Below are 23,285 nucleotides of genomic sequence, written 5' to 3'. Positions count from 1 at the left end.
TAATTTGATCCTATATTAACATCTGACTAAATTAATAAAAACACTCGCTGATAAACAGCATTGATCCTTGGCTTAAGGAATTTCATGTGCCTGATTTAAATTTTCTAGTTATATTGGCCACTTCAACATCTTTAAGCCACAAGTTCAACATCTTCATGTGGCAACTATACACTGAGACCCTCATTCGGGCTTCATGATCTTTTTCCAAGACCAGCGAAGCCGTTGCAGCCAGTATGCTGGCTGCCCTATTAGAAGTTTTCCGCTGCGACAGCAGGCGAAAACCGCGTTTCCGCCAGCTGGCCCAGTGTAAAACTCACCACAACATTAACACCGGCCCATGTGCCACGGTCATAATAGGGCAGTCGGACCGCCCCATCTGCGGCAGTCCGACCGCCATTGCGAGTGTGGCGGTCTTGAGACCGCCACACTCGTAATGAGGGCCTGAGGGTTTGATCGCCCTGCATCTATTGTGGACCTCGCCTCCATGAGCATCACAACATCGTTCAACTTGCAACCACTTCAACTCACTTCAGCCTGATGCACTGATGCATTTGAGCTGAACAGCTTCAAGATGAACTTCAATTAGTGTGCAGGTTTGAATCGTTGCAGGTTCAACCCACTCATATATGGATCAGCTCCTTTGGTGGCTCCACCCACTGGGCCCGACTTGAACTGGAAATCTCACTAGGTCTAACACATGTAACCATTTTCACCTTGGAACATTGGGCTTTTTAAGAATGTATTGACTTGCTCCATTATTTAAGTTTAGGCCGATTTTTCCTGTTTATTTTGGGACACATTCCCATTTCTCTTCACAACTTTTGGGCAACTTGCCCAATCTAATTTTTCCTTATTTGTGTTTTACTTTATGTTTTATTTTTACAAAAACTTGGTGTGGACCTTCAAGTTCTTAAATTCTCTACTATATTGTTGCATGATTGTACTTTTACATAGCAACTTGCATGTTTTCTATGAGGAGTACCCTAATGCTGTGATCCTAGCTAACAAGGCGAGAAAAAGAAACAGATAATATGTTCACCTAGGTTCATTTGAGTGCTGGCCATCCCCTGCCGGGCAGTCTCTCGTCGTGGAGTTTATTGTCGTATTTGGACTATTGTGTGTCTAACAGCTGCTACACAGCCTTAGCAGCAACTATATAGAATTATTAATTGAGTGCAAGTGTAATCAATGCTGTTTTTATCTTGTGTATTTTTTTACGATAGGGATGGACCTTGCTGCTCTGTGTGGCAAGACAGTCATAATTCTAAGAGTGCTATGCAAGACAAGAGGACCCTCATAAATACAGAAAAAAATGAAGCAGGAGCTAGAGAAACTCATTGCAGACTGGGAAGAAGACAAACAGCAAATAGCCCATGATGAGAAATATGAAAAGGATGAGGTGAAGGCCCATGAAGAAGAACCGGCCTACGCACCGATCCACGTCAGTAACAGAATATCTGCAAGAATCTCCACTGCCAGTAAAATGGCCATAAAAATGGTGTAAGTGGAGTGTAAGAAGGCTAAAAAGGCTGCCGGTGCACCTGTCCAGACAGCCAGTGAGAGCAATAAGTTTCACCCGGCCACAGAAAAGGCCTGAGAGAAAGGATTAAGGGAAGAAAGACAGCTTGCCCTTGGGGTGGGGAAGGGAAATATGGCATTGGCTCAAACAGATCATCAAGCAGATGGAGATCAAACCTCAGAAACCAACAACTAGCACTAATGAATAGATGAATGGAACCTTAAGTGTGGGAAACCTCAGGCTACAGCTTCCAAAACAAGATTAACTAATTTTCTAGTGATCCAGAAAATTGGCGAGAAGCTTTTGAGCTTGGTTATACCATGCATCAAAAATGAAGGGCTTATTGAGAATGTAATGTATTGGGGATGTGCCCCATTATTTTTTCTCTACAATCTATGCACTGCATAGATCCAGTGCTGAAAACCTGTACTACACTTAGATTTTAATAAACTGCTTCCTTTCTTTTGATTCTCCTGACTATGCACCAACATCCACATCGCACTGTTAGTCGATCAGAAATACCCTCTAAACGGGCATTAAGCAGTAGCTTAAAGAAATGTCTTAACTCTATCTGAATTTTCCTACTACAGCCAGGCCTGCTTCCTCAACATTATCTAGTTGGAGCGACAGATCAAGGGATGGTTCAATGGGCACCTGGCCTCGTCTCTGACTTGACAAATCCACATAACCTGACGCTGTCATATCAAATGCTTTGAACTACTGGAGCAAGAGTTTCAACTGTGTGTGAATATGGGTTGCTGAAACTTCTAGCCCCCTGAATCAGGATGTGAACAATGCTTCACTTGCATGATCTGCTGGCTTAACCTATTAACCTGGTTTGATATGGAACAATAGGCCCCTTTTCCCTTGATGACTTCCACTGTGCACCTGTAATGTTTTAGGGTTTTTCTTACTTGGATCATTGATTAACTTTAGAATTTTTGACACATTTGTTTTAATCAATATTATCCAATACAACGATGGGCAATTTCTACTCATTTTACTCAAACCGGGTGTGGAGTTCTTTGTGTCTTAATTGCATTATTGCTTGATACTGCTGGTATATGCCAACAAGCATATTATCTCTGAGGACAGTCTTAATATTCTGGCATTTATGATAAAGGTAAGCCAAAATATTCATAGTAAAACTGAACATTTGGGGCCAATAGAAATGGTTGACCAACCCGTCCCTGGTTTTGGTCTGTCCCATATGTCCAGCTAAGGTGATGTAATGGGCCAGGTTAAGGAGGAACACTCTGTACTGCTGGGTGACAACCACTCTCCTAGTTGTCCCTGGTTTTGGGTTGCATGCCTCACTGTACAGGATTCCCTTAGTCTAGAATACCTTATGGAGCTACTAATTTATCTACAGCAAAACGGCAATTTGGAAGTGCTGCTGTTAAGACACATAAAAAATATGTGTCTTATATTAAATAATACAGCCGCCTGCCATAGCGCTCCCTTAGGGGAGCCTTACATATAGTGTTAAGGGATGGGGTGCTTTGCCATTGAAGTGAATGGCAAAGTCGAACTGGTAGTGAAAACACTGTCCTTCCATTCCGCAGTGGCTCGGGACCGTTCTGTACCTTGTCACACACAGGGTGGGGCAAACAGTGCTGCAGCCCTGAGTGAACTGCCTTACATGCCCTAGTTACCATATACTAGGGACTTATATATAAGTCAGTCCTTGCCAATTGGGTGTGTACAGTTCAACATGCAATTTGTATAGGGTCAGAACACTGGCACTGAGGTCTGGTTAGCAGGCCTCAGTGCACTCTGAGAGTCGAAAAACCAGGAGCATCATTCAAACAATGTGAGGGTGAACATGCAAATAGAGGCATTTCCATACAATGCTGTACCTGAAAATTAAAACGAACTGTGGTATCAGTAATTTTGGATGTAATATCAGCGATCTGGTACTCTCACACAAATAATAAGGGCCTCTGAAGCACTGTGGCAAGAAAGTACAAATATACAATGTGCCCTGTGACATGCACTCGTTTTTTAATTGAATCTATTGGCTTTGAACAATAACTGAGGACTCCCACCCAAAGTTCTGCCACTGAGTCAGCATTACCTTAAGTTGTATTATTTAAATACACTCTTTCTCTCCTTCGGTGTGAAATATTTAACTTCTTATACCTTTGGCACTTGGCAACAAGCACTCACAGCCTACAGTGGGTGACAGCAAACACGGAGTTTACAGATGTACATAATTTTGCTCATGCCATTTTATCCCCCTTGAGGTCTACACCGTGTACAGGGCAATCCAGCAGACATTCTCAAAATCGAAGCAAAATAGTTTCCTTACCTGAGGCGTCGTCAGCCAGCGAGTCTGCTTCCCTCAGTTTAGAATCCATTATTCCTGTGGCCCTGATGTGAAGCTCGCTGAGGTACAAAAAAGAAGAAAGGTGCCTTTTAGCCATGCGAAACAAAGGTTGGATATCAGTCGGCCACGCAACACTGGCCGTTTCCACCTTGTTTCCTACAGGGACAAGCCCCACACCCAGACATAAACAAAAGGTGATAGACACAGGGAGATATGCGATGCCTGACAAACAGCGCGCTGCCATGAAACATTATATTACTCCACGTCTTACACACGCACTCACTGGGCATATCCTGCATGAAGCTAAGCACCGCCACGTTCCGTTACCGATCCCGGTCAAAAGAGCAGCTGTAGCTTATAATATATCCGGTATTATACATTTTTTTTATTTTTACAAAACGTTGAAAGGGTTTTAACTTTTCTTCTGGTCTGAATGCAGTCTTTCTCTAAGGTCTAGTGTAGATGCTTGAAAATCACTAATAACGTAATGTCAGAATTAAGTTCAGTTTTTTTTAACCCTGATACGCTGCATTAATTTCATGCATTATTGATAGCGCCAGCACATAAGAGCACATTTTATATGTAATTTCATGTTAATGAATTTCGAGGTTTCCCCAGGATACTTCTCCCAGGGGATCTAGAACGCAACTGGTCAGTAGGAGGCTGTGGATCACTGGAGTGAAAAACCTGGCTCTGGGTGAGCTCTGGCAGTGGTTATCAAACAGGTGGAGAGAGAGGGGAAGACAGCAGTCCCGCCACACAAAAGGAAGTGTGGACCACAATGTGCAAACCATGGGGCACTGCCCAGGCTTTCCAGGTCTCAGGGCTCATGTTGCCCACATGGGAGCGTCAGAGTCTCTACAGAGATTCAAGTTCCCCGTTTACTCTCTGCAGTTTCCACTCCTAACTTTCCTTAACCCTGAACAGCAAACAAACTGCTGCAGGGCTAACGATGAGGCTAGAGGTCAAATACATGCTGTCATTGGTAATTAGGTGCCATGTGATGTCACTTATGCTACTCCTGGCATGCCCTTGAATTGGCTTCCATAGAAGAGGCTGATTCTCGTTTGCTCGCTTTGTGCTGGTCAACCTATCACAATGCTTTGATCTAGATTATAGGTTACAGGGAATGGTGCTGTGGTAGAACTCATGGAGGAAAGTAGGCCCCTACCATAGTACGGTCAATGTAAAATGCACAGGTCTTTCAAGAGCATTCTATTGTAAACATGGAGCCAAAGTGGGTTTGGAAGATAGGAGGCAGGCTATGTTTTTCATATGTTGGCGGGAGGTGGTGTAAAAAGCCTGGAGGACGAAGTAGATCCTAATTAACTTTTCTAAGTTGCATTAGTAATAGTAACCTTGTGGCAGGATGGATAGACGGGGATAACTGCTGATTCTATAAAGTTGGGGACCAGAGAGATGTGGTAGAACAGGAAGTCCAAATAACATACCATTAATGCCCGAGGGGTAGTTTGGAGATACTCAGGCACCACATAGCACTGTACTCAAGGAAGGTTTTGCTGTTAGAATTAAGGATATTAGCATTAGAGAAATTAATTAATCAAGTTTTTCTTCATTCAGTCATTAATAGCCAGAAGGCAAGATCTCGAGGAGATGCAGATGAAAAAAAGGACGTTTTAGCGCAGAACAGGCATAACTTGCATATCTTCAACAGATTTTTATACAGACAATCCAAATGTTCTGATGATGTATTTTAATTTGAGTACCTCCAATCTTCTATACATCAACTTATGGCACCCTCTACAAAGTGTACTAAAAGAATGATAATCATTGGAATTAAGGGTTCCTAGTGGACATCCATCTTCTAATCAGTAGTCCACTTTCCTGTAGAGGCTGTCATTTTTTGATTTTTAATCTTTATTTAATTACCTTCTTTTTCGTGATTTCATAAATAGGACACACAATCAAGAAATGTCTACCCTGTCATACAGACAAGGCAGTGTGATTGATATCAATAAAAATGTCATCAGCAAAGTTCTGTCTAAAATGCAAAATCAGTTTAAAAACATACAAGTGCTTAATAAAACTCAAGGAGGGGTTTACAGTCGACCAGGTCACGAATTTCCTCCACATCGTGGACAGTTCACAATCGCTACATAAATGAAATCCATCTATGTGCATCAGACTTCATTTCCAGAATCAGCATCTCAATGGTAGCAATACTTTTTTACATGGATGATCCAACGTTAATTGCAAAGACTACTAATACTTCACAAGAACAAATATCAGAGCCATATAGTGTAAAGAAAACAAAATTACAATAAACTTTGAAAAATTCACAAACACTAAGCCTTTCATTACGACCATGGCGGTCTTCAGACCACCTGGGCCGCGATGGCAGTCTGACTGCCGCCCATGTGGCAGTCCGACAGCCACATTACGATTGTGGAGGTTGTGCCATGGTCAGACCACCATCATTGCTACTTCTCCTCCACTGGATGGGCTGGCGGTGCTGGCGATCCTATTCCACAACGGCAGCGCTGCAAGCAGCGCTGGCGTGGGGATTTTGAGTCCCTTCTCTGCCAGCGATTACATGGCAGTAGCCCCACCATGTAAAGGCTGGCAGAGACAGGGTGCAGGGGGCCCATTTGCCAGCACATCTCACTTTTCGCTGTCTGCTCTGCAGACAGTGAAAAGTGCAACAGGTGCTGGTGCACACTACGCACTGCAACATTGTCACCAGCTCTATTATGAGCCAGCGTCAATGTTGTGGGCTGTTTCCTGCTGGGCCAGCGGCGGAAACTCTGTTTACACTGCTGACCCAGAGGGAAACTCTTAATAGGGGCTGTGGGAAGGGGACCGTACTGGTGGTAACCCAACCACGGGACTTCCGTCCGCCGAAGTCTTAATTACGGCCTAAGTGTGCACAGAAGCAAAATATACACTCCACACAGGTTCAAAATACAGCAGCCGTTGGGGATCTTCTAACAAGAAGAAAGGATGCAAAGAGCACTGTGAGGACATTGGAAGGCTCAGTTACGTAAATGTATGTTTCAGGGATTATGTACATAATCCCCTTTGTGTCCATTACTACTTTCTTTGCAATTCCTGTCCCCACTTAGTACTTTTCTTTTTAGAACAAACTTTGTCATTTTCATTTGTTTACAGACAATGAAGCAAGGCAAATAACAATAGTGAATGGGTTTGATGGATGCGAATATACCTGGAGTCGTTAAATAATGATTGTAATAAATATGTGATGTCTGCGGAGGCTGTCATTTGCTGGCTTGAGCCATCCTCCCTGGATGTAATTATCAAAACAAAAGCCTTGGTGTGGCAGAAACCAGAGTATCCTAGCTCTGGTCCTGGTGTACACAGGTGACAAATGGCCGATTTTAGGTGTCTGTTGTCAGCCAATGAATGAGTAATACGATTAAATTGAATCAGGTAGAGGGGAGAGGCCTGTTTTGCAAAAGAGAACACTAGCATGGCAACTGAAGGGATGCAAGGGAATGACAGAGGGGTTTCTGATACCTCTGGATTGGAAGGTGGAGAAGAGAAGAGTTGGGGAAACCAAAGAGTAAAGAGTAGAGTATGGTTTCCTGGGTGAAAAATGTAATTATGAAACAATACATCTTAAAATAACTTAACACAATATAGCACTGGTATTTGATATAGCCTTTGCAATTTATAAACAAATAAATAGAGTCTTATCTCAGGCTCTGTGCTTGGATATACACACTGATCAAAGAACATCTTCTCTTTCGCTAACTAGGTGGATTCTGAGGTGCAGATATTACCTTTGTAGGTTAGGCACAGGCTGAATAGCTGATGCCTGTTAAAAACAGGGAAAATCCCACAATGCAAACGCTTAAAAACCATCCAAGAAACCTAGAACTAGGCTGCCTAACTACGGAGCAAAAGTAATGCAGTTTGGCAGGGCAGGTGAAGTTTCTTATATCTAAAAAGGGAAGGTGCAAGCCTCTATTATTTGAGCGGGGTTTTAAATGTTGTGAACTTTCCAGTTACACTTTTTTTTTTTTAAAGAAAGAAACAAAGGTAGCTATGGGGGTGGTGAGGGGAATCTCCCCTGCAAATGAATGCATTGATTTAAAGAAAGGCATTAAAACTGTTCTCAAATTAGCTATTTAATTGTAATATACTGCTTCCCATTTTATTTTTGTTATATTAAGTTTTTTTATATATCTGTGGTGCTATTTCAAAGTCATGTTCTTTATCTGCAGCTTTGCTGTTGTCGACAGTGTGGAACACAGCAGAAGGTTTCAGTAAGATCAACAGACAGTCTCCCCATGTCTCATAGGAAAAACTGTGCCAACTTTAGAATGATAAAATAAGAAAAAATAAGAAACAAATATAACAAAATCTATAGAATATTTGTAATATAATACATAGAGAAACTATGTCATCATTTAGTTTTTCTCCTAGCTTTACATTTCCCCAGAAGAAACCAAAATATCCAAAATAGATGATGCTAAGGTAATAAACATCAACTTCACAATTCAAGCTCAACTTCACAGCCTATTAGTGTTCTTTTATTAGATCAAAATAAAAAATCTCAGTCACCTGAACGAAAAATAGCTTTGGCAGCTTGTTTGCATCATGAGAGCTGGTTAGATGCTAAAATGTGCCCCATATTTTTCTTTTCTATGCCCAGGAGAACATCAGACACCTTTGAGGCAGCGCCGCTCCTCACCTCAGACATGCATGACCTATTTGTACATATGTTTTAATGAACAGATCGGCCCTCCTCTTTGCAGTTGCTATGCTATGAAAACATCACGTTTATCCTGGAGAACAAGGTAGCATCACGCCTATTTGACTGTGGTTTTTCTTGTACGAAGAAAACATCTTCCTCATAACACATGCTATTACTGAGCCTGAGGGTAAGTGATTTGTGGTTGCAGATTACAGTGAGATTTATTTTGGTGGGGAACAACAGGTGAATTTAAAACGTTGTCCCTAGCAGAACCAAGGAAGAATGAGTTGCCTGTTCTCTTGCAATGTTAACTCATGCAGAGTGGAATGTTACCACTGCCTTTCTGCTACTGCACAAAAACGTGAGCTACTTGAAAATGTCTAGGCTCAGATAATGGTCTTTACAATTGCCTTTCCTTAAGTGTTCCTTACTCCATAATGTAAAGAATCCATGGGGACCTCAGGTCCACACGGTTTTCTTCACAAAATGTTTGCCTGCTATGAGCAGGTGAAATGTCTGTGAGGAAAACACTGAGTCAATGGTTTTTAACTGTTTGACTTCTGGGGGCACCACTGAATTGCCACTAAAAGCTAGGAGCCCCCAAGCCACTTCTACGATTTGTACTCAACTATAGTACACAAAAATACACACTAAATAAACTCAGCACATCTAATTTCCTATGCAATTGAAAAACAAGTTAATTGTCATCTTTTGACAGCACCCATGAGCATAAACGTAAACATGAGTAGAAACAGAGAAAAGACGGCTTAACAAAATAAAAGAAAGTTAGCTTTAAAAAATAAAACTTTGCAATTTTGTTTGTGCTGCTGGGCACGTTTTTGCTAGTCACAAGCATACTGTTTGCAGGGCACTTGAAGTTAAAAGGAACAAAATAGGCCCTAGATCACGTCAGAACAGTGGACAGTCACTTATTAAGTTTAAATTAATTAGTGCTTGATCCCCACTTCACACAGAGGAACAGAAATGATGCCAGACATGACTTGACGAATTACGAGGCTGCAAAGAAGAGAGCTATGCAAACCAACAAATGGTGAGTAACAGGCGGGTTCCAAGCCCTTTGCTGGACACATCAGTGTCTCGCATGTGAAGCGAATGCACTAGCGCATGCACTCGCAGGTTCGGCCCCAAAAAGGGGGGCCCTTAGGAGTAGTGTTTTAGAGCCTGGAGAAAAGAAGGGTCGTTAAGGCACAAAGAAATAGAGGAGTAGGAATTAGGGTCAGCTGGACGAAGAGTCCATCTACTATTAAGGTAGGCCAGATAAAAGTTGGGGTCTTTTCACTGACAACTCGAGTGGCTAAGCATTCTGGAGATGATGGCTTTCTAAGCCTGACAGAAAAGGACAGTTTTAAGGACTCTTCTGAACTTGAAATGATCATGTTGTTGCCTTGGGGTAGGGGGGAATACTATTCCAATCTTTGACCATAGGAGCTTAGGGTTTTGCAGCTGTCCTCTTCAAACAGTGTTGAGATGATCCAATTGTCCTGTGTGGGTCTCAGGAAGTGAGGCCATTTATATATATGAAGACATTTATATATGCATTACAGGCCCGAGGACTATAATACTTGCTGACTAAAGAACCATCTTGAAGGTTAATCATTTTGAGGAGGGATGATCACACTATTTTTTTGCACAAAAATATTCTTGCTGCCTGATTTTGTACAAATAGAAATTGTGTGATCTTCTGCAGGCCAATGTACACTTCGGGCATTATTCTAAGCCTGATAAAATCAGTGGGTGGACAAGATTCACTTTGGGAAAAATGCTTAGCATCCGTGTGACTTTTCTAAGCATATTCAAGTGGTTTTGTGTGTTCCTTGCCCCTGCCTTAACTTAAGGAATGAACAAAAGCAGTAAGCTGAAGAGGAGTCTCAGTTGTCTAGCATTGGAAACTGGGGTGGGACATTCACTTTCAACGTTGGCTAATGGAGTTGAAAAATGACTTGCACTAAGTTTCCTGATATTAATTTCTGTTTTGAAGCCATTGAGGTAGAGGTTGTTATCACTCTTCCATTACTGCACTAAGTTGAGGTATGAGGTATTAGGTCTTTTCCTAAGCGATTAGGACCTCTGTGTCAGCAGCACAGAACTGAAAACCAGTTAACAGATGTAGGTATGTATTAAAGAGCCAAGGCAATAGTGAAAATCCTTGGGATTAAGTGTCAGAAATCGCATAAAACTGTAAATAATGAAAATTCATAAAGATACAGAGGTGCACATTTCTTTGGTTCAAAGCACAATGTCTAAAACTGAAAAAACATCACAAGAATACTCACTGTCAATAACCACGAATCTCGTATTTATGCCATAGAAGCAAAGCGAAAAATGTGTTGCATATTAGAATGATTTTAAAAACAATTCATCAACTTGAAAAAGAACTGCAGTTGTTTGCGCCTGAATGTCGCAGGAATTATATCTTTGGTACCACTCAATTAGCAAGGGTCGCAAGCTAGATCTAAAGGCGTTTGTTGGAAAATAATTTTGCATCTCTTTGTTGTCAACTGAGTTTCCTAAGCTAGGTTTACCTACTGAGAAATGAAGCTTGTAATGTATCTAGCAAGACACGTAGAGCTTTAGCTTCTCAGGGAAATTAGGAAAACGTTTATATTTAGTAGAGGTCGAGCTCTACACCTAAATAAATCTTGTAGAAAATTATTTTACTTAACTTTGTTTTCAGCTGAGTTTACTACGCTGGATTTAGCTACTGAGAAATGACGATCTTTAATAGATCCGTCAAGACACGTAGAGTGAAGCTCCTCAGAGAGATGAGGTAAATGTTTATATTTAGTACAATTTTCCACAAAGCCCAAGAGCTTGTGAGAGGAAGACTTGTTGTGTCCCAATGGTGCCCATAGAGGTAGAAAGTTTCTGATGAAGTTCCGAGAACAAACCCGGAGGCGAGAAGCTCTCTGCCTGCTTAAGAGAAGTCACTGAGCAGCAACAGTACTGGCTGTTTAGCAGCACAGAAGAAAAGATTCAGACACCCGAGGCAGATGACATGGATGACCACAAAACAACATAGGGAAAGTCTGTACCCTCAGGGACACACATGGTTGAGTGGCTGTGCTCAGAAGTCCTTCTCTCTAATTCACAGAGGAAGCTTGTAGTCAAGCAGACCCAAGAACAGTGGGACAGGAGACCACAATACCCAGTATTGGTGGTGTTCATGTGGAGTGGGGTGGGGGCGTGGGCTCAGCTTTACATTCCTGCATACGCAGAGGAGGACTCTCACTGTTACATTTCTTTGTGCATGACAAAACACTTGTACAGAACTCCCCCTCCAAATGCCTCACGTAGCCTGGGCGTGCCAGGACGCTACAAAAGTCCCTCAAACAAATTGAGTTCAGGTGCTTACACTGTGCATATTTACAAGGCAAATTCCATTCAGGAAACAGAATGGGGCTAAAGGGTTGCTTCGACGTCCAGTGAGGGAAAGCAAGAATCTCCATAGGCGTAAAAGAGAGATTCCGAAATGTCAGAGGAGTATTCCTGGTCAGCACCATAGGTAATCAGGTTTGGAGGGGTGCAGCAAAAAAGTAGCCTTGAATTAAATCCGTATTTGTTACTAAGGTGACTAAGAAGTTAATGGCAATAGGTGGCAGTCAGCACTTTATTAGGAAGAAAAATTGCATCTTTTTGACGGGGGTGCAAGCCCAAGATGTCAAAATGAAACTACAGTCTCACGATGGGATCCTGCACATGCATTGTCAATCGCCTTAAAAAAAAAAGGATATTCCACTGATAATTTAGCCACTGTGCCAGCAAACCTGGGGCAACTAAGGATTATAAATTCAACTCAAGTAGCTCTAGCAATTTAAAGCTGATGGAGATGCAACTTCTGCTCAAGGGACCCCACATTTAAGGGCATATTTACAAGAAAGTGGCACATCGATCACAATGAGCCACTTTTATTGCGGTACCCCTTCCCCACCTAACGACACAATGGCTGCACCGTATTTACAATACAGTGCACCTTGGCAGTTGTTAGGACAATAGTATCAAACTTGTGGATGCTATTGTGGCGCATTGCTGCACTAGGGTCAAACTTTTTGACGCTATTGCAGCAAAGCACAGGGAAGCACACTGATTAAAATGGGTGCTTCATTTAATTGCCTACTCTGAGCAGGCATTAAAAATGACAGAAAAAATGGCGCAGTGAAATGTAAATTTCACTGCACCATTTTTCGGGCTTCCCTGCGTCTGAACACCCCCCTGGTGCAGGCATAATGTGGTGCAAGGGTTTACAAAGTGAGCAATGCAAGCACTGGAAGAAAGGCCTCCTTAACACTGCCCAATTGTAAAACAAAAATGACGCTAGTATGGCACAAGGTGGCTCTTGGGGCTTGTAAATATGCACCTTAGTGTGAAACACACAATGGTGTAGTATACACCTACCAGTTACATCATTGATTAAATTGGGGATAGTTTATTATTTCCTCTGCTTGTCACTGAAATCTGTACAACATGAACTTCTGCGCATGGTGGCCACCTTTTGGTTAGCTCTGTGCCCTAAAAGAACCATTTGCATAACCTTCTTCAGACCAGAAACCTACTTTCATTCTTTATGTACTGGGACGATAATGAAGTGATGCATTTGATCCTCCTGTGAATATGGAGAAATCAGCTATTTCCTCCTTCATATAACCCCTCTACAATGGACCAATGACTTAACAGTTGAAGGAGTCGACCATACTGCAAAGAACTACAAACGTTTATTTGCAGAGTTAGGTCTAAGTGCCTGCATCCAACAAGAGTTACCATTCATCACAAACAACTTACATAGTTAGACGGTATTCAGAGAATTTTCCATTCTAAACTAGCAGGGTACACATACTTGGTTACCCAGTACACTTCTGTAGTACTATGTTTAGACAGTGAGTTGTTAATCACCAATCACTTCTCTTTCCCCCGATCAGGGACCAAGGGGGTCATTCCGACCCCGGCGGGTGGCGGGCGCCGCCCGCCGGGCGGAGACCGCCAAAAGACCGCACCGCGGTCAAATGACCGTGGCGGTCATTCTGACTTTCCCGCTGGGCGGGCGGGCGACCGCCAAAAGGCCGCCCGCCCGCCCAGCGGGAAAGACCCAGCAACAATGAAGCCGGCTCCGAATGGAGCCGGCGGAGTTGCTGGGGTGCGACGGGTGCAGTGGCATCATTATGGGGCCCTGTTAGGGGGCCCCTGCACTGCCCATGCCAGTAGCATGGGCAGTGCAGGGGCCCCCAGGAGCCCCATGACACTCGTTCCTGCCATCCTGTTCCTGGCGGTAAAAACCGCCAGGAACAGGATGGCGGGAAGGGGGTCGGAATCGCCATGGCAGCGCTGCAAGCAGCGCCGCCATGGAGGATTCCTTGGGCCAGGGGTAAACCGGCGGGAAACCGCCGGTTCACCTTTTCTGACCGCGGCTTTACCGCCGCGGTCAGAATGGCCCAGGAAGCACCGCCAGCCTGTTGGCGGTGCTTCCGCGGTCGTTGGCCCTGGCGGTCCAAGACCGCCAGGGTCAGAATGACCCCCCAAGTCTTTCCACTAGTGTCTCTGTGGGTTGATTGTAACAGTTTCCAAACAAATGAATGACGTTTACATTACTTTCTCATTATTAAGAGATGTGGCAGCCACAGTTTAATCTGGAAATTGTTTAAGGCACTACTAGGACTCTTTCTATACTGTCCCTCATTTTATTGCCTGTTATGAGTCTCTTCTTGAGACTCAAGGAGAGTGTTGGGTTTATCTGAAGTACTGCTGTTTCACAGTCAACCTGACAATTATCCTCAAGTCACAAGTGGTGGCACCCTTCTTAGTTCAACTCTAGCACAGGGGGTCCTCTTCCGAAGTAGTAGTGAAAGAACTCTAAAGGAATCTAAATGGGAGCATTAGCCATTAGGTTTAGGACTTTCCCTAATCGTCTATGCATGGGTGAAGATATGAGAAGAGCTCTTCTCTCAGCAGTCCAGAATTCTTCTAAGTTACAGCCGCCAAGTGTCTCAGGCACACAAATTCCCAACATTCGATTCTACCATCACTCAGCAACCATTGAGAGCATCTACTAGAAACAAAGCAGCTGCCATACTTTTACTTAACCCCGCTTGCATAACCTCTCCCATGCAGCATCTTGCCATAGTTAGCATTTTCTCTACTGACCACACCTTTCGATAAATTAGTTCATAGAGATCTTTTCCGATAGTGGTCTGAAACAACCTTGGCATATATGCCCTGCACAAAACTGGTAGGGAGCCACAATGGTGCACTGCCCTCCACAACTGTTAGTTCACTACACCACTCTCAGACTGTGATGGTTAGTTTGGTAATCTCCACTGGCACGTGTGGATGAAAGGTATTTATTAGAATGCTAAAGTGCCTCGGGATATGGTGTGTATGAAACATGGGTCTCTGTGTATGGATTGTTAAGAGGGTTGTCTAGAAATAAAGCACCCTCTTCAAGCGGCTATGTTGCACTGCTAAAGGCGGTGTACATTAGAAGAGGAAACAGGTTTCTACAAACTGAAAATGTGTTTACTGGCGTTTAGCTTGTACTCTGACCAGATGTAAAGTTTACATCTCGTGAACATGGCCTGCCTACCATTAGGAATTCATAGACATCTTTGCTCATTGTATTACAGAAAGAGTATCAGAAGGCCAGGTATAGCTTTACATATTAGATTACATTAGCACTGTGTCTGAGTTCAAAAAAACAAAACAAAAAAAGATGAATGAAACCAAATGAGGCATTAGGTTACAGGCGGCGAAACTTCAATGTGAGCCAAATAAAACTTGATGAACTGTACTCCAGAAAAAGAGGCCATCCCACAGAAAAAACTAAAAAATCAAACTTTACACTAACTACTGATCGGAAATTAACGCATGCAATACAGGAAAGAATCCTGTCAAAGTCCTGTAGTTTGTTACGTGTTAACAAGGTAGCTGTTATTGTGTATACGTTAAGATGTGAACTTTGTGCTCGGGGCGCTTCGGGTCCTGGCACAGGATGCAAGGTGGAGCTAATTGAATCAGAAACTGACCTGCTGCCAAGTTTACATAATATTCCAATATTGCTATTCTTTGATGTTTTATCGAATGAATGTAAATCATGAAGACTATCCCTTGTATTTGTTAGGATATAGTGAATCCATTATTTTGCAATCTGATAAAACAGCTAAGAGTAATGGGTCTAACCTCACAGTCCCCCTGACTCCCGAAGAGGAAAGGAGGAGTGGAGGGCCGGTGGTAGAAGGGAAAAACTACTGCAGGCGCAGCAGGAAAGCCTGGAGGCCTATGCAACAGGCACAACCAAGCCATTAACTGTACCCTCCACATTTGAAGAGGATGCATAAGGTATTATGTTTCCGAGGTGAACTACTGAGGGGTGGACTGTGACATGAAAACTGCCAAGCCCCAATAATTAATGTCAAGTCGATCAGACCAGGAAGCTTGGTTTTCAATACCCTTTTTTCTATGCTGTGTAAAATGCACTGGACCTCGCCTTTGCTCTGAAGTGGTACAGGAACACTGGTGTGGTGCAAAGAAAAACAGTGTCCATTCACTGTTGGGATAACTGGCCATCCTAGAAGGGTTTTAATGCCAGTATCCCCAAACCACTAACACGCTCTAGTATACAGGGAGTGCAGAATTATTAGGCAAGTTGTATTTTTGAGGATTAACTTTATTATTGAACAACAACCATGTTCTCAATGAACCCAAAAAACTCATTAATATCAAAGCTGAATATTTTTGGAAGTAGTTTTTAGTTTGTTTTTAGTTTTAGCTATGTTAGGGGGATATCTGTGTGTGCAGGTGCCTATTACTGTGCATAATTATTAGGCAACTTAACACAAAAAAATATATACCCATTTCAATTATTTATTATTACCAGTGAAACCAATATAACATCTCAACATTCACAAATATACATTTCTGACATTCAAAAACAAAACAAAAACAAATCAGTGACCAATATAGCCACCTTTCTTTGCAAGGACACTCAAAAGCCTGCCATCCATGGATTCTGTCAGTGTTTTGATCTGTTCACCATCAACATTGCGTGCAGCAGCAACCACAGCCTCCCAGACACTGTTTAGAGAGGTGTACTGTTTTCCCTCCTTGTAAATCTCACATTTGATGATGGACCACAGGTTCTCAATGGGGTTCAGATCAGGTGAACAAGGAGGCCATGTCATTAGATTTCCTTCTTTTATACCCTTTCTTGCCAGCCACGCTGTGGAGTACTTGGACGCGTGTGATGGAGCATTGTCCTGCATGAAAACCATGTTTTTCTTGAAGGATGCAGACTTCTTCCTGTACCACTGCTTGAAGAAGGTGTCTTCCAGGAACTGGCAGTAGGACTGGGAGTTGAGCTTGACTCCATCCTCAACCCGAAAAGGCCCCACAAGCTCATCTTTGATGATACCAGCCCAAACCAGTACTCCACCTCCACCTTGCTGGCGTCTGAGTCGGACTGGAGCTCTCTGCCCTTTACCAATCCAGCCACGGGCCCATCCATCTGGCCCATCAAGACTCACTCTCATTTCATCAGTCCATAAAACCTTAGAAAAATCAGTCTTGAGATATTTCTTGGCCCAGTCTTGACGTTTCAGCTTGTGTGTCTTGTTCAGTGGTGGTCGTCTTTCAGCCTTTCTTACCTTGGCCATGTCTCTGAGTATTGCACACCTTGTGCTTTTGGGCACTCCAGTGATGTTGCAGCTCTGAAATATGGCCAAACTGGTGGCAAGTGGCATCGTGGCAGCTGCACGCTTGACTTTTCTCAGTTCATGGGCAGTTATTTTGCGCCTTGGTTTTTCCACACGCTTCTTGCGACCCTGTTGACTATTTTGAATGAAACGCTTGATTGTTCGATGATCACGCTTCAGAAGCTTTGCAATTTTAGGAGTGCTGCATCCCTCTGCAAGATATCTCACTATTTTTTACTTTTCTGAGCCTGTCAAGTCCTTCTTTTGACCTATTTTGCCAAAGGAAAGGAAGTTGCCTAATAATTATGCACACCTGATATAGGGTGTTGATGTCATTAGACCACACCCCTTCTCATTACAGAGATGCACATCACCTAATATGCTTAATTGGTAGTAGGCTTTCGAGCCTATACAGCTTGGAGTAAGACAACATGCATAAAGAGGATGATGTGGTCAAAATACTCATTTGCCTAATAATTCTGCACTCCCTGTAGAATCAAAAGGTAGTCCCGCTCACAATAAATTGCGCCCACATGAAGGAGTGTAAAGAGTCAAGCTAGCAGCTCCCTCCAGGCCTAATCAAACAGGAGGCAACAGGAAGTTCCACCAGTGCCCATCAACAACTACCCATCCATTCTTCCTTTTTCCCCGGGGGAGGAGGGGTGGTCCCTCATCTAGAGTTACTTGGCTAAGGGACGGCAGGAACAAGGATATCTCCAGTTTGACCATTTTAGAGACTGGCAAGGCTTTAACAATGTGTACCTCTGCACCTCCCCACACACATAATTTAGGGATCGTTCTACACTAGGTACAGCGTTTCGGAAACCCACACACCATCCAGCCATCACATATGCACCCAAACAACCACACTTGCCATAAAAATACATACATATTTCCTCTTCCAATTACATTACTGTAGGAAAGTACCATCTTGCCTGGCATATTACCCCCATTTTCACTGTATGTATGTTTGTTTTTGCCTATGTGTCAATGGGATCCTGCTAGTCAGGACCCCAGTGCTCATACAGGGAGTGCAGAATTATTAGGCAAGTTGTATTTTTGAGGATTAATTTTATTATTGAACAACAACCATGTTCTCAATGAACCCAAAAAACTCATTAATATCAAAGCTGAATATTTTTGGAAGTAGTTTTTAGTTTGTTTTTAGTTTTAGCTATGTTAGGGGGATATCTGTGTGTGCAGGTGACTATTACTGTGCATAATTATTAGGCAACTTAACAAAAAAAAATATATACCCATTTCAATTATTTATTATTACCAGTGAAACCAATATAACATCTCAACATTCACAAATATACATTTCTGACATTCAAAAACAAAACAAAAACAAATCAGTGACCAATATAGCCACCTTTCTTTGCAAGGACACTCAAAAGCCTGCCATCCATGGATTCTGTCAGTGTTTTGATCTGTTCACCATCAACATTGCGTGCAGCAGCAACCACAGCCTCCCAGACACTGTTCAGAGAGGTGTACTGTTTTCCCTCCTTGTAAATCTCACATTTGATGATGGACCACAGGTTCTCAATGGGGTTCAGATCAGGTGAACAAGGAGGCCATGTCATTAGATTTCCTCCTTTTATACCCTTTCTTGCCAGCCACGCTGTGGAGTACTTGGACGCGTGTGATGGAGCATTGTCCTGCATGAGAATCATGTTTTTCTTGAAGGATGCAGACTTCTTCCTGTACCACTGCTTGAAGAAGGTGTCTTCCAGGAACTGGCAGTAGGACTGGGAGTTGAGCTTGACTCCATCCTCAACCCGAAAAGGCCCCACAAGCTCATCTTTGATGATACCAGCCCAAACCAGTACTCCACCTCCACCTTGCTGGCGTCTGAGTCGGACTGGAGCTCTCTGCCCTTTACCAATCCAGCCACGGGCCCATACATCTGGCCCATCAAGACTCACTCTCATTTCATCAGTCCATAAAACCTTAGAAAAATCAGTCTTGAGATATTTCTTGGCCCAGTCTTGACGTTTCAGCTTGTGTGTCTTGTTCAGTGGTGGTCGTCTTTCAGCCTTTCTTACCTTGGCCATGTCTCTGAGTATTGCACACCTTGTGCTTTTGGGCACTCCAGTGATGTTGCAGCTCTGAAATATGGCCAAACTGGTGGCAAGTGGCATCGTGGCAGCTGCACGCTTGACTTTTCTCAGTCCATGGGCAGTTATTTTGCGCCTTGGTTTTTCCACACGCTTCTTGCGACCCTGTTGACTATTTTGAATGAAACGGTTGATTGTTCGATGATCACGCTTCAGAAGCTTTGCAATTTTAAGAGTGCTGCATCCCTCTGCAAGATATCTCACTATTTTTGACTTTTCTGAGCCTGTCAAGTCCTTCTTTTGACCCATTTTGCCAAAGGAAAGGAAGTTGCCTAATAATTATGCACACCTGATATAGGGTGTTGATGTCATTAGACCACACCCCTTCTCATTACAGAGATGCACATCACCTAAAATGCTTAATTGGTAGTAGGCTTTCGTGCCTATACAGCTTGGAGTAAGACAACATGCATAAAGAGGATGATGTGGTCAAAATACTCATTTGCCTAATAATTCTGCACTCCCTGTAAAGTATGCCCTGTATGTGTTCCCTGTGTGGTGTCTAACTGTATCACTGAGGCTCTGCTAACCAGAACCTCAGTGTTTATGCTCTCTCTGCTTTTAAAATTGTCACTACAGGCTAGTGACTAATTTGACCAATTCTCATTGGCACACTGGAACACCCTTATAATTCCCTTGTATATGGTACCTAGGTACCCAGGGTATTGGGGTTCTAGGAGATCCCTTTGGGCTGAAGCATTTCTTTTGCCACACATAGGGAGCTCAGACAATTCTTACACAGGACTGCCACTGCAGCCTGAGTGAAATAACATCCACGTTATTTCACAGCCATTTTTCACTGCACATAAGTAACTTATAAGCCACCTATATGTCAAACCCTCACTTGGTGAAGGCTAGGTGCAAAGTTACTTAGTGTGTGGGCACCCTGGCACAAGCCAAGGTGCCCCCACATTGTTCAGGGCAAATTCCCCAGACTTTGTGAGTGCGTGGACACCAGTACACGCGTGCACTACATATAGGTCAATACCTATATGTAGCGTCACAATGGTAACTCCAAACATGGCCATGTAACATGTCTAGGATCATGGAATTGTCATCCCAATACCATTCTGCTATAGGGTGACAATTCCATGCATCCCTGGGTCTCCAGCACAGAGCCCGGGTACTGCCAAACTAACTTTCCGGGGTCTCCACTGCAGCTACTGTTGCTGCCAACCCCTCGGACAGGTTTCAGCCCCCCTGGGGCCTGGGCAGCCTGGTCCCAGGAAGGCAGAACAAAGGATTTCCTCTGAGAGAGGGTGTTACACCCTCTCCCTCTGGAAATAGGTGTGAAGGGCTGGGAGGAGTAGCCTCTCCTGGCCTCTGGAAATGCTTTGAAGGGCACAGATGGTGCCCTCTCTGCATAAGCCAGTCTACACCGGTTCAGGGATTTCCCAGCCCTGCTCTGATGCGAAACTGGACAAAGGAAAGGGGAGTGACCACTCCTCTGACCAGCACCTCCCAGGCGAGGTGTCCAGAGCTCCTCCAGTGTGTCCCAGACCTCTGCCATCTTGGATGCAGAGGTGTGAAGGCACAATGGACAGTTCTGAGTGGCCAGTGCCAGCAGGTGACGTCAGAGACCCCTCCTGATAGGTGCTTACCTTTCTCAGTAGCCAATCCTCCTCTGTGGGCTATTTAGGGTCTCTACTGTGGGCATCACACCAGATAAGGAATGCAAGAGCTCACCAGAGTTCCTCTGCACTTCCCTCTTCGACTTCTGCCAAGGATCGACCGATGACTGCTCCAGGACGCCTGCATAATCGCAACAAAGTAGCAAGAAGACTACCAGCAACATTGTAGCGCCTCATCCTGCAGGCTTTCTCGACTGTTTCCTGGTGGTGCATGCTCTGAGGGCTGTCTGCCTTCACCCTGCACTGGAAGCCAAGAAGAAATCTCCCGTGGGTTGACGGAATCTTCCCCCTGCCAAAGCAGGCACCAAACTTCTGCATCACCGGTCCTCTGGGTCCCCTCTCATCCTGACGAGCGTGGTCCCTGGAACACAGGAGCTGGGTCCAAGTGTCTTCGACAGTCCAGTGGCCCTTCTGTCCAAATTTAGTGGAGGTAAGTCCTTGCCTCCCCACGCCAGACAGTAATCCTGTGTACTGCGTGAAATGCAGCTGCTCGGGCTTCTGTGCTTTTTTGCAAGACTTCCTTTGTGCAGAGCCTAGCCCAAGTCCCCAGAACTCCATCCTGCATTGACCAACAACATCGTGGGACCCTCCTTTGTGACTCTGAGTTGACTGCTGTCCTCAGATCTTCTAAGTGCCTGTTCACGTGCTTCTGCAGGTGCTGCCTGCTTCTGTGTGGGCTCTCCGTGTTGCTGAGCGCCCCCTCTGTCTCCTCCTCCAAAGGGCGACCTCCTGGTCCTTCCTGGGCCCTAGCAGCACCCAAAATCCTCAACCGCGACTCTTGCAGCTAGCAAGGCTTGTTTGCGTTCTTTCTGCGTGGTAACAACTCTGCATCCTCCAGCACGGCGTGGGATATCTTCTGACCAAAGGAGAAGTTCCTGGCACCTTCCGTTGTTGCAGAATCTTCGGCTTCTTCCACCCGGAGGCAGCCCTTTTGCATCTTCATCCAGGGTTTAGTGGGCTCCTGCCCCCCTGGACACTTATGTGACTCTTGGACTTGGTCCCCTTCCTTTACAGGTCGTCAGGTCCAGGAATCCGTCTTCAGTGTTTTGCAGTCAGTTGTTGTCCTTGCAGAATCCCCTATCTCAACTTTACTGTCTTTCTGGGGTAGTAGGGTACCTTTACTCCCATTTTTCAGGGTCTTGGGGTGGGGTATCTTGGACACCCTTAGTGTTTTTTTACACTCCCAGTGGCCTTCTACACACTACACTAGGCCTGGGGTCCATTCATGGTTCGCGTTCCACTTTTGGAGTATATGGTTTGTGTTGCCCCTAGGCCTATTTCTCCCTATTGCTTTCTATTGTGATTCTACATTGTTTGCACTACTTTTCTAACTGTTTACTTACCTGATTTTAGTTTGTGTGCATATATTTTGTGTATATTACTTACCTCCTAAGGGAGTATATCCTCTGAGATACTTTTGGCATATTGTCACTAAAATAAAGTACCTTTATTTTTAGTAACTCTGAGTATTGTGTTTTCTTATGATATAGTGCTATATGATATAAGTGGTATAGTAGGAGCTTTGCATGTCTCCTAGTTCAGCCTAAGATGCTCTGCTATAGCTACCTCTATCAGCCTAAGCTGCTAGAACACCTCTAATCTACTAATAAGGCATAACTGGACCTGGCACAAGGTGTATGTACCTAAGGTACCCACTATAAGCCCGGCCAGCCTCCTACAATTACCATTCATTTCACAACCCCACCCAGTGAACAGAATACAAATGAAAGGTTATGTTCATAACCACTCTGCAACCTGCACCCAGCAAACATTTAAGACATCATTGTCAAACCTATCCTAAATGCCATATTCAATAAAAGAATCTTGTTTCCTACAAAACCACACATACCCTTGATGCTCTGGCCCCAAAAGACAACAGAAATCGATACCATGGAAGACCGAACAAGGTAGAAGAAGATACTGCAGCAACCCATTGATCATTGTAGCTTCGTCTTGAAAATCATAAACATCCGTTCAATTTTTTTCCCGCTACTTCTATCTTGCAGCAGCTAGGAACTTCACATTCCATCTCCTTAACCGACTACCAGGACCTAACACAAACTTCCTCATTTACATCTATGGCTTGACCAGGAATGGTTTAGTTGATAGAAGTCTGCTCACGATAACATCATCACCTACAACAGCAATCCATGGAGATTCTGCACCTAGATCCACAAAAGCTTCCTTTAACTCTATGCTGAGGAATGTTGATACAACCTAGGATGTTAAATTCCCAACTCACACGAAAAGGATACTTCCTGGATTTTATCTGCTACAACATTATCAACATCACATGCCACGCTTCCAGTCAA

At 43.8% G+C, this 23,285-nt stretch overlaps 1 protein-coding gene across 5 annotated transcripts in view; it reads right to left on the bottom strand.

Moving 5' to 3' along the window:
* Window positions 1-23,285, bottom strand: part of CRACDL (CRACD like) — a 630,552-nt gene that overhangs the window by 266,416 nt on the left and 340,851 nt on the right. For all 5 annotated transcript variants that reach the window (XM_069204319.1, XM_069204324.1, XM_069204322.1 and 2 more), the window contains one exon: window positions 3,831-3,907. In XM_069204319.1, the coding sequence (XP_069060420.1) occupies window positions 3,831-3,907 (77 nt within the window). The remainder of the gene's footprint in view (window positions 1-3,830; window positions 3,908-23,285) is intronic.

The sequence above is a fragment of the Pleurodeles waltl genome, chromosome 8 (assembly GCF_031143425.1).
Source record: "Pleurodeles waltl isolate 20211129_DDA chromosome 8, aPleWal1.hap1.20221129, whole genome shotgun sequence".
Taxonomy (NCBI): domain Eukaryota; kingdom Metazoa; phylum Chordata; class Amphibia; order Caudata; family Salamandridae; genus Pleurodeles; species Pleurodeles waltl.
The sequence above is the reverse complement of the archived record's forward strand: the minus strand, read 5'-3'. Positions and strand labels throughout refer to the sequence as shown.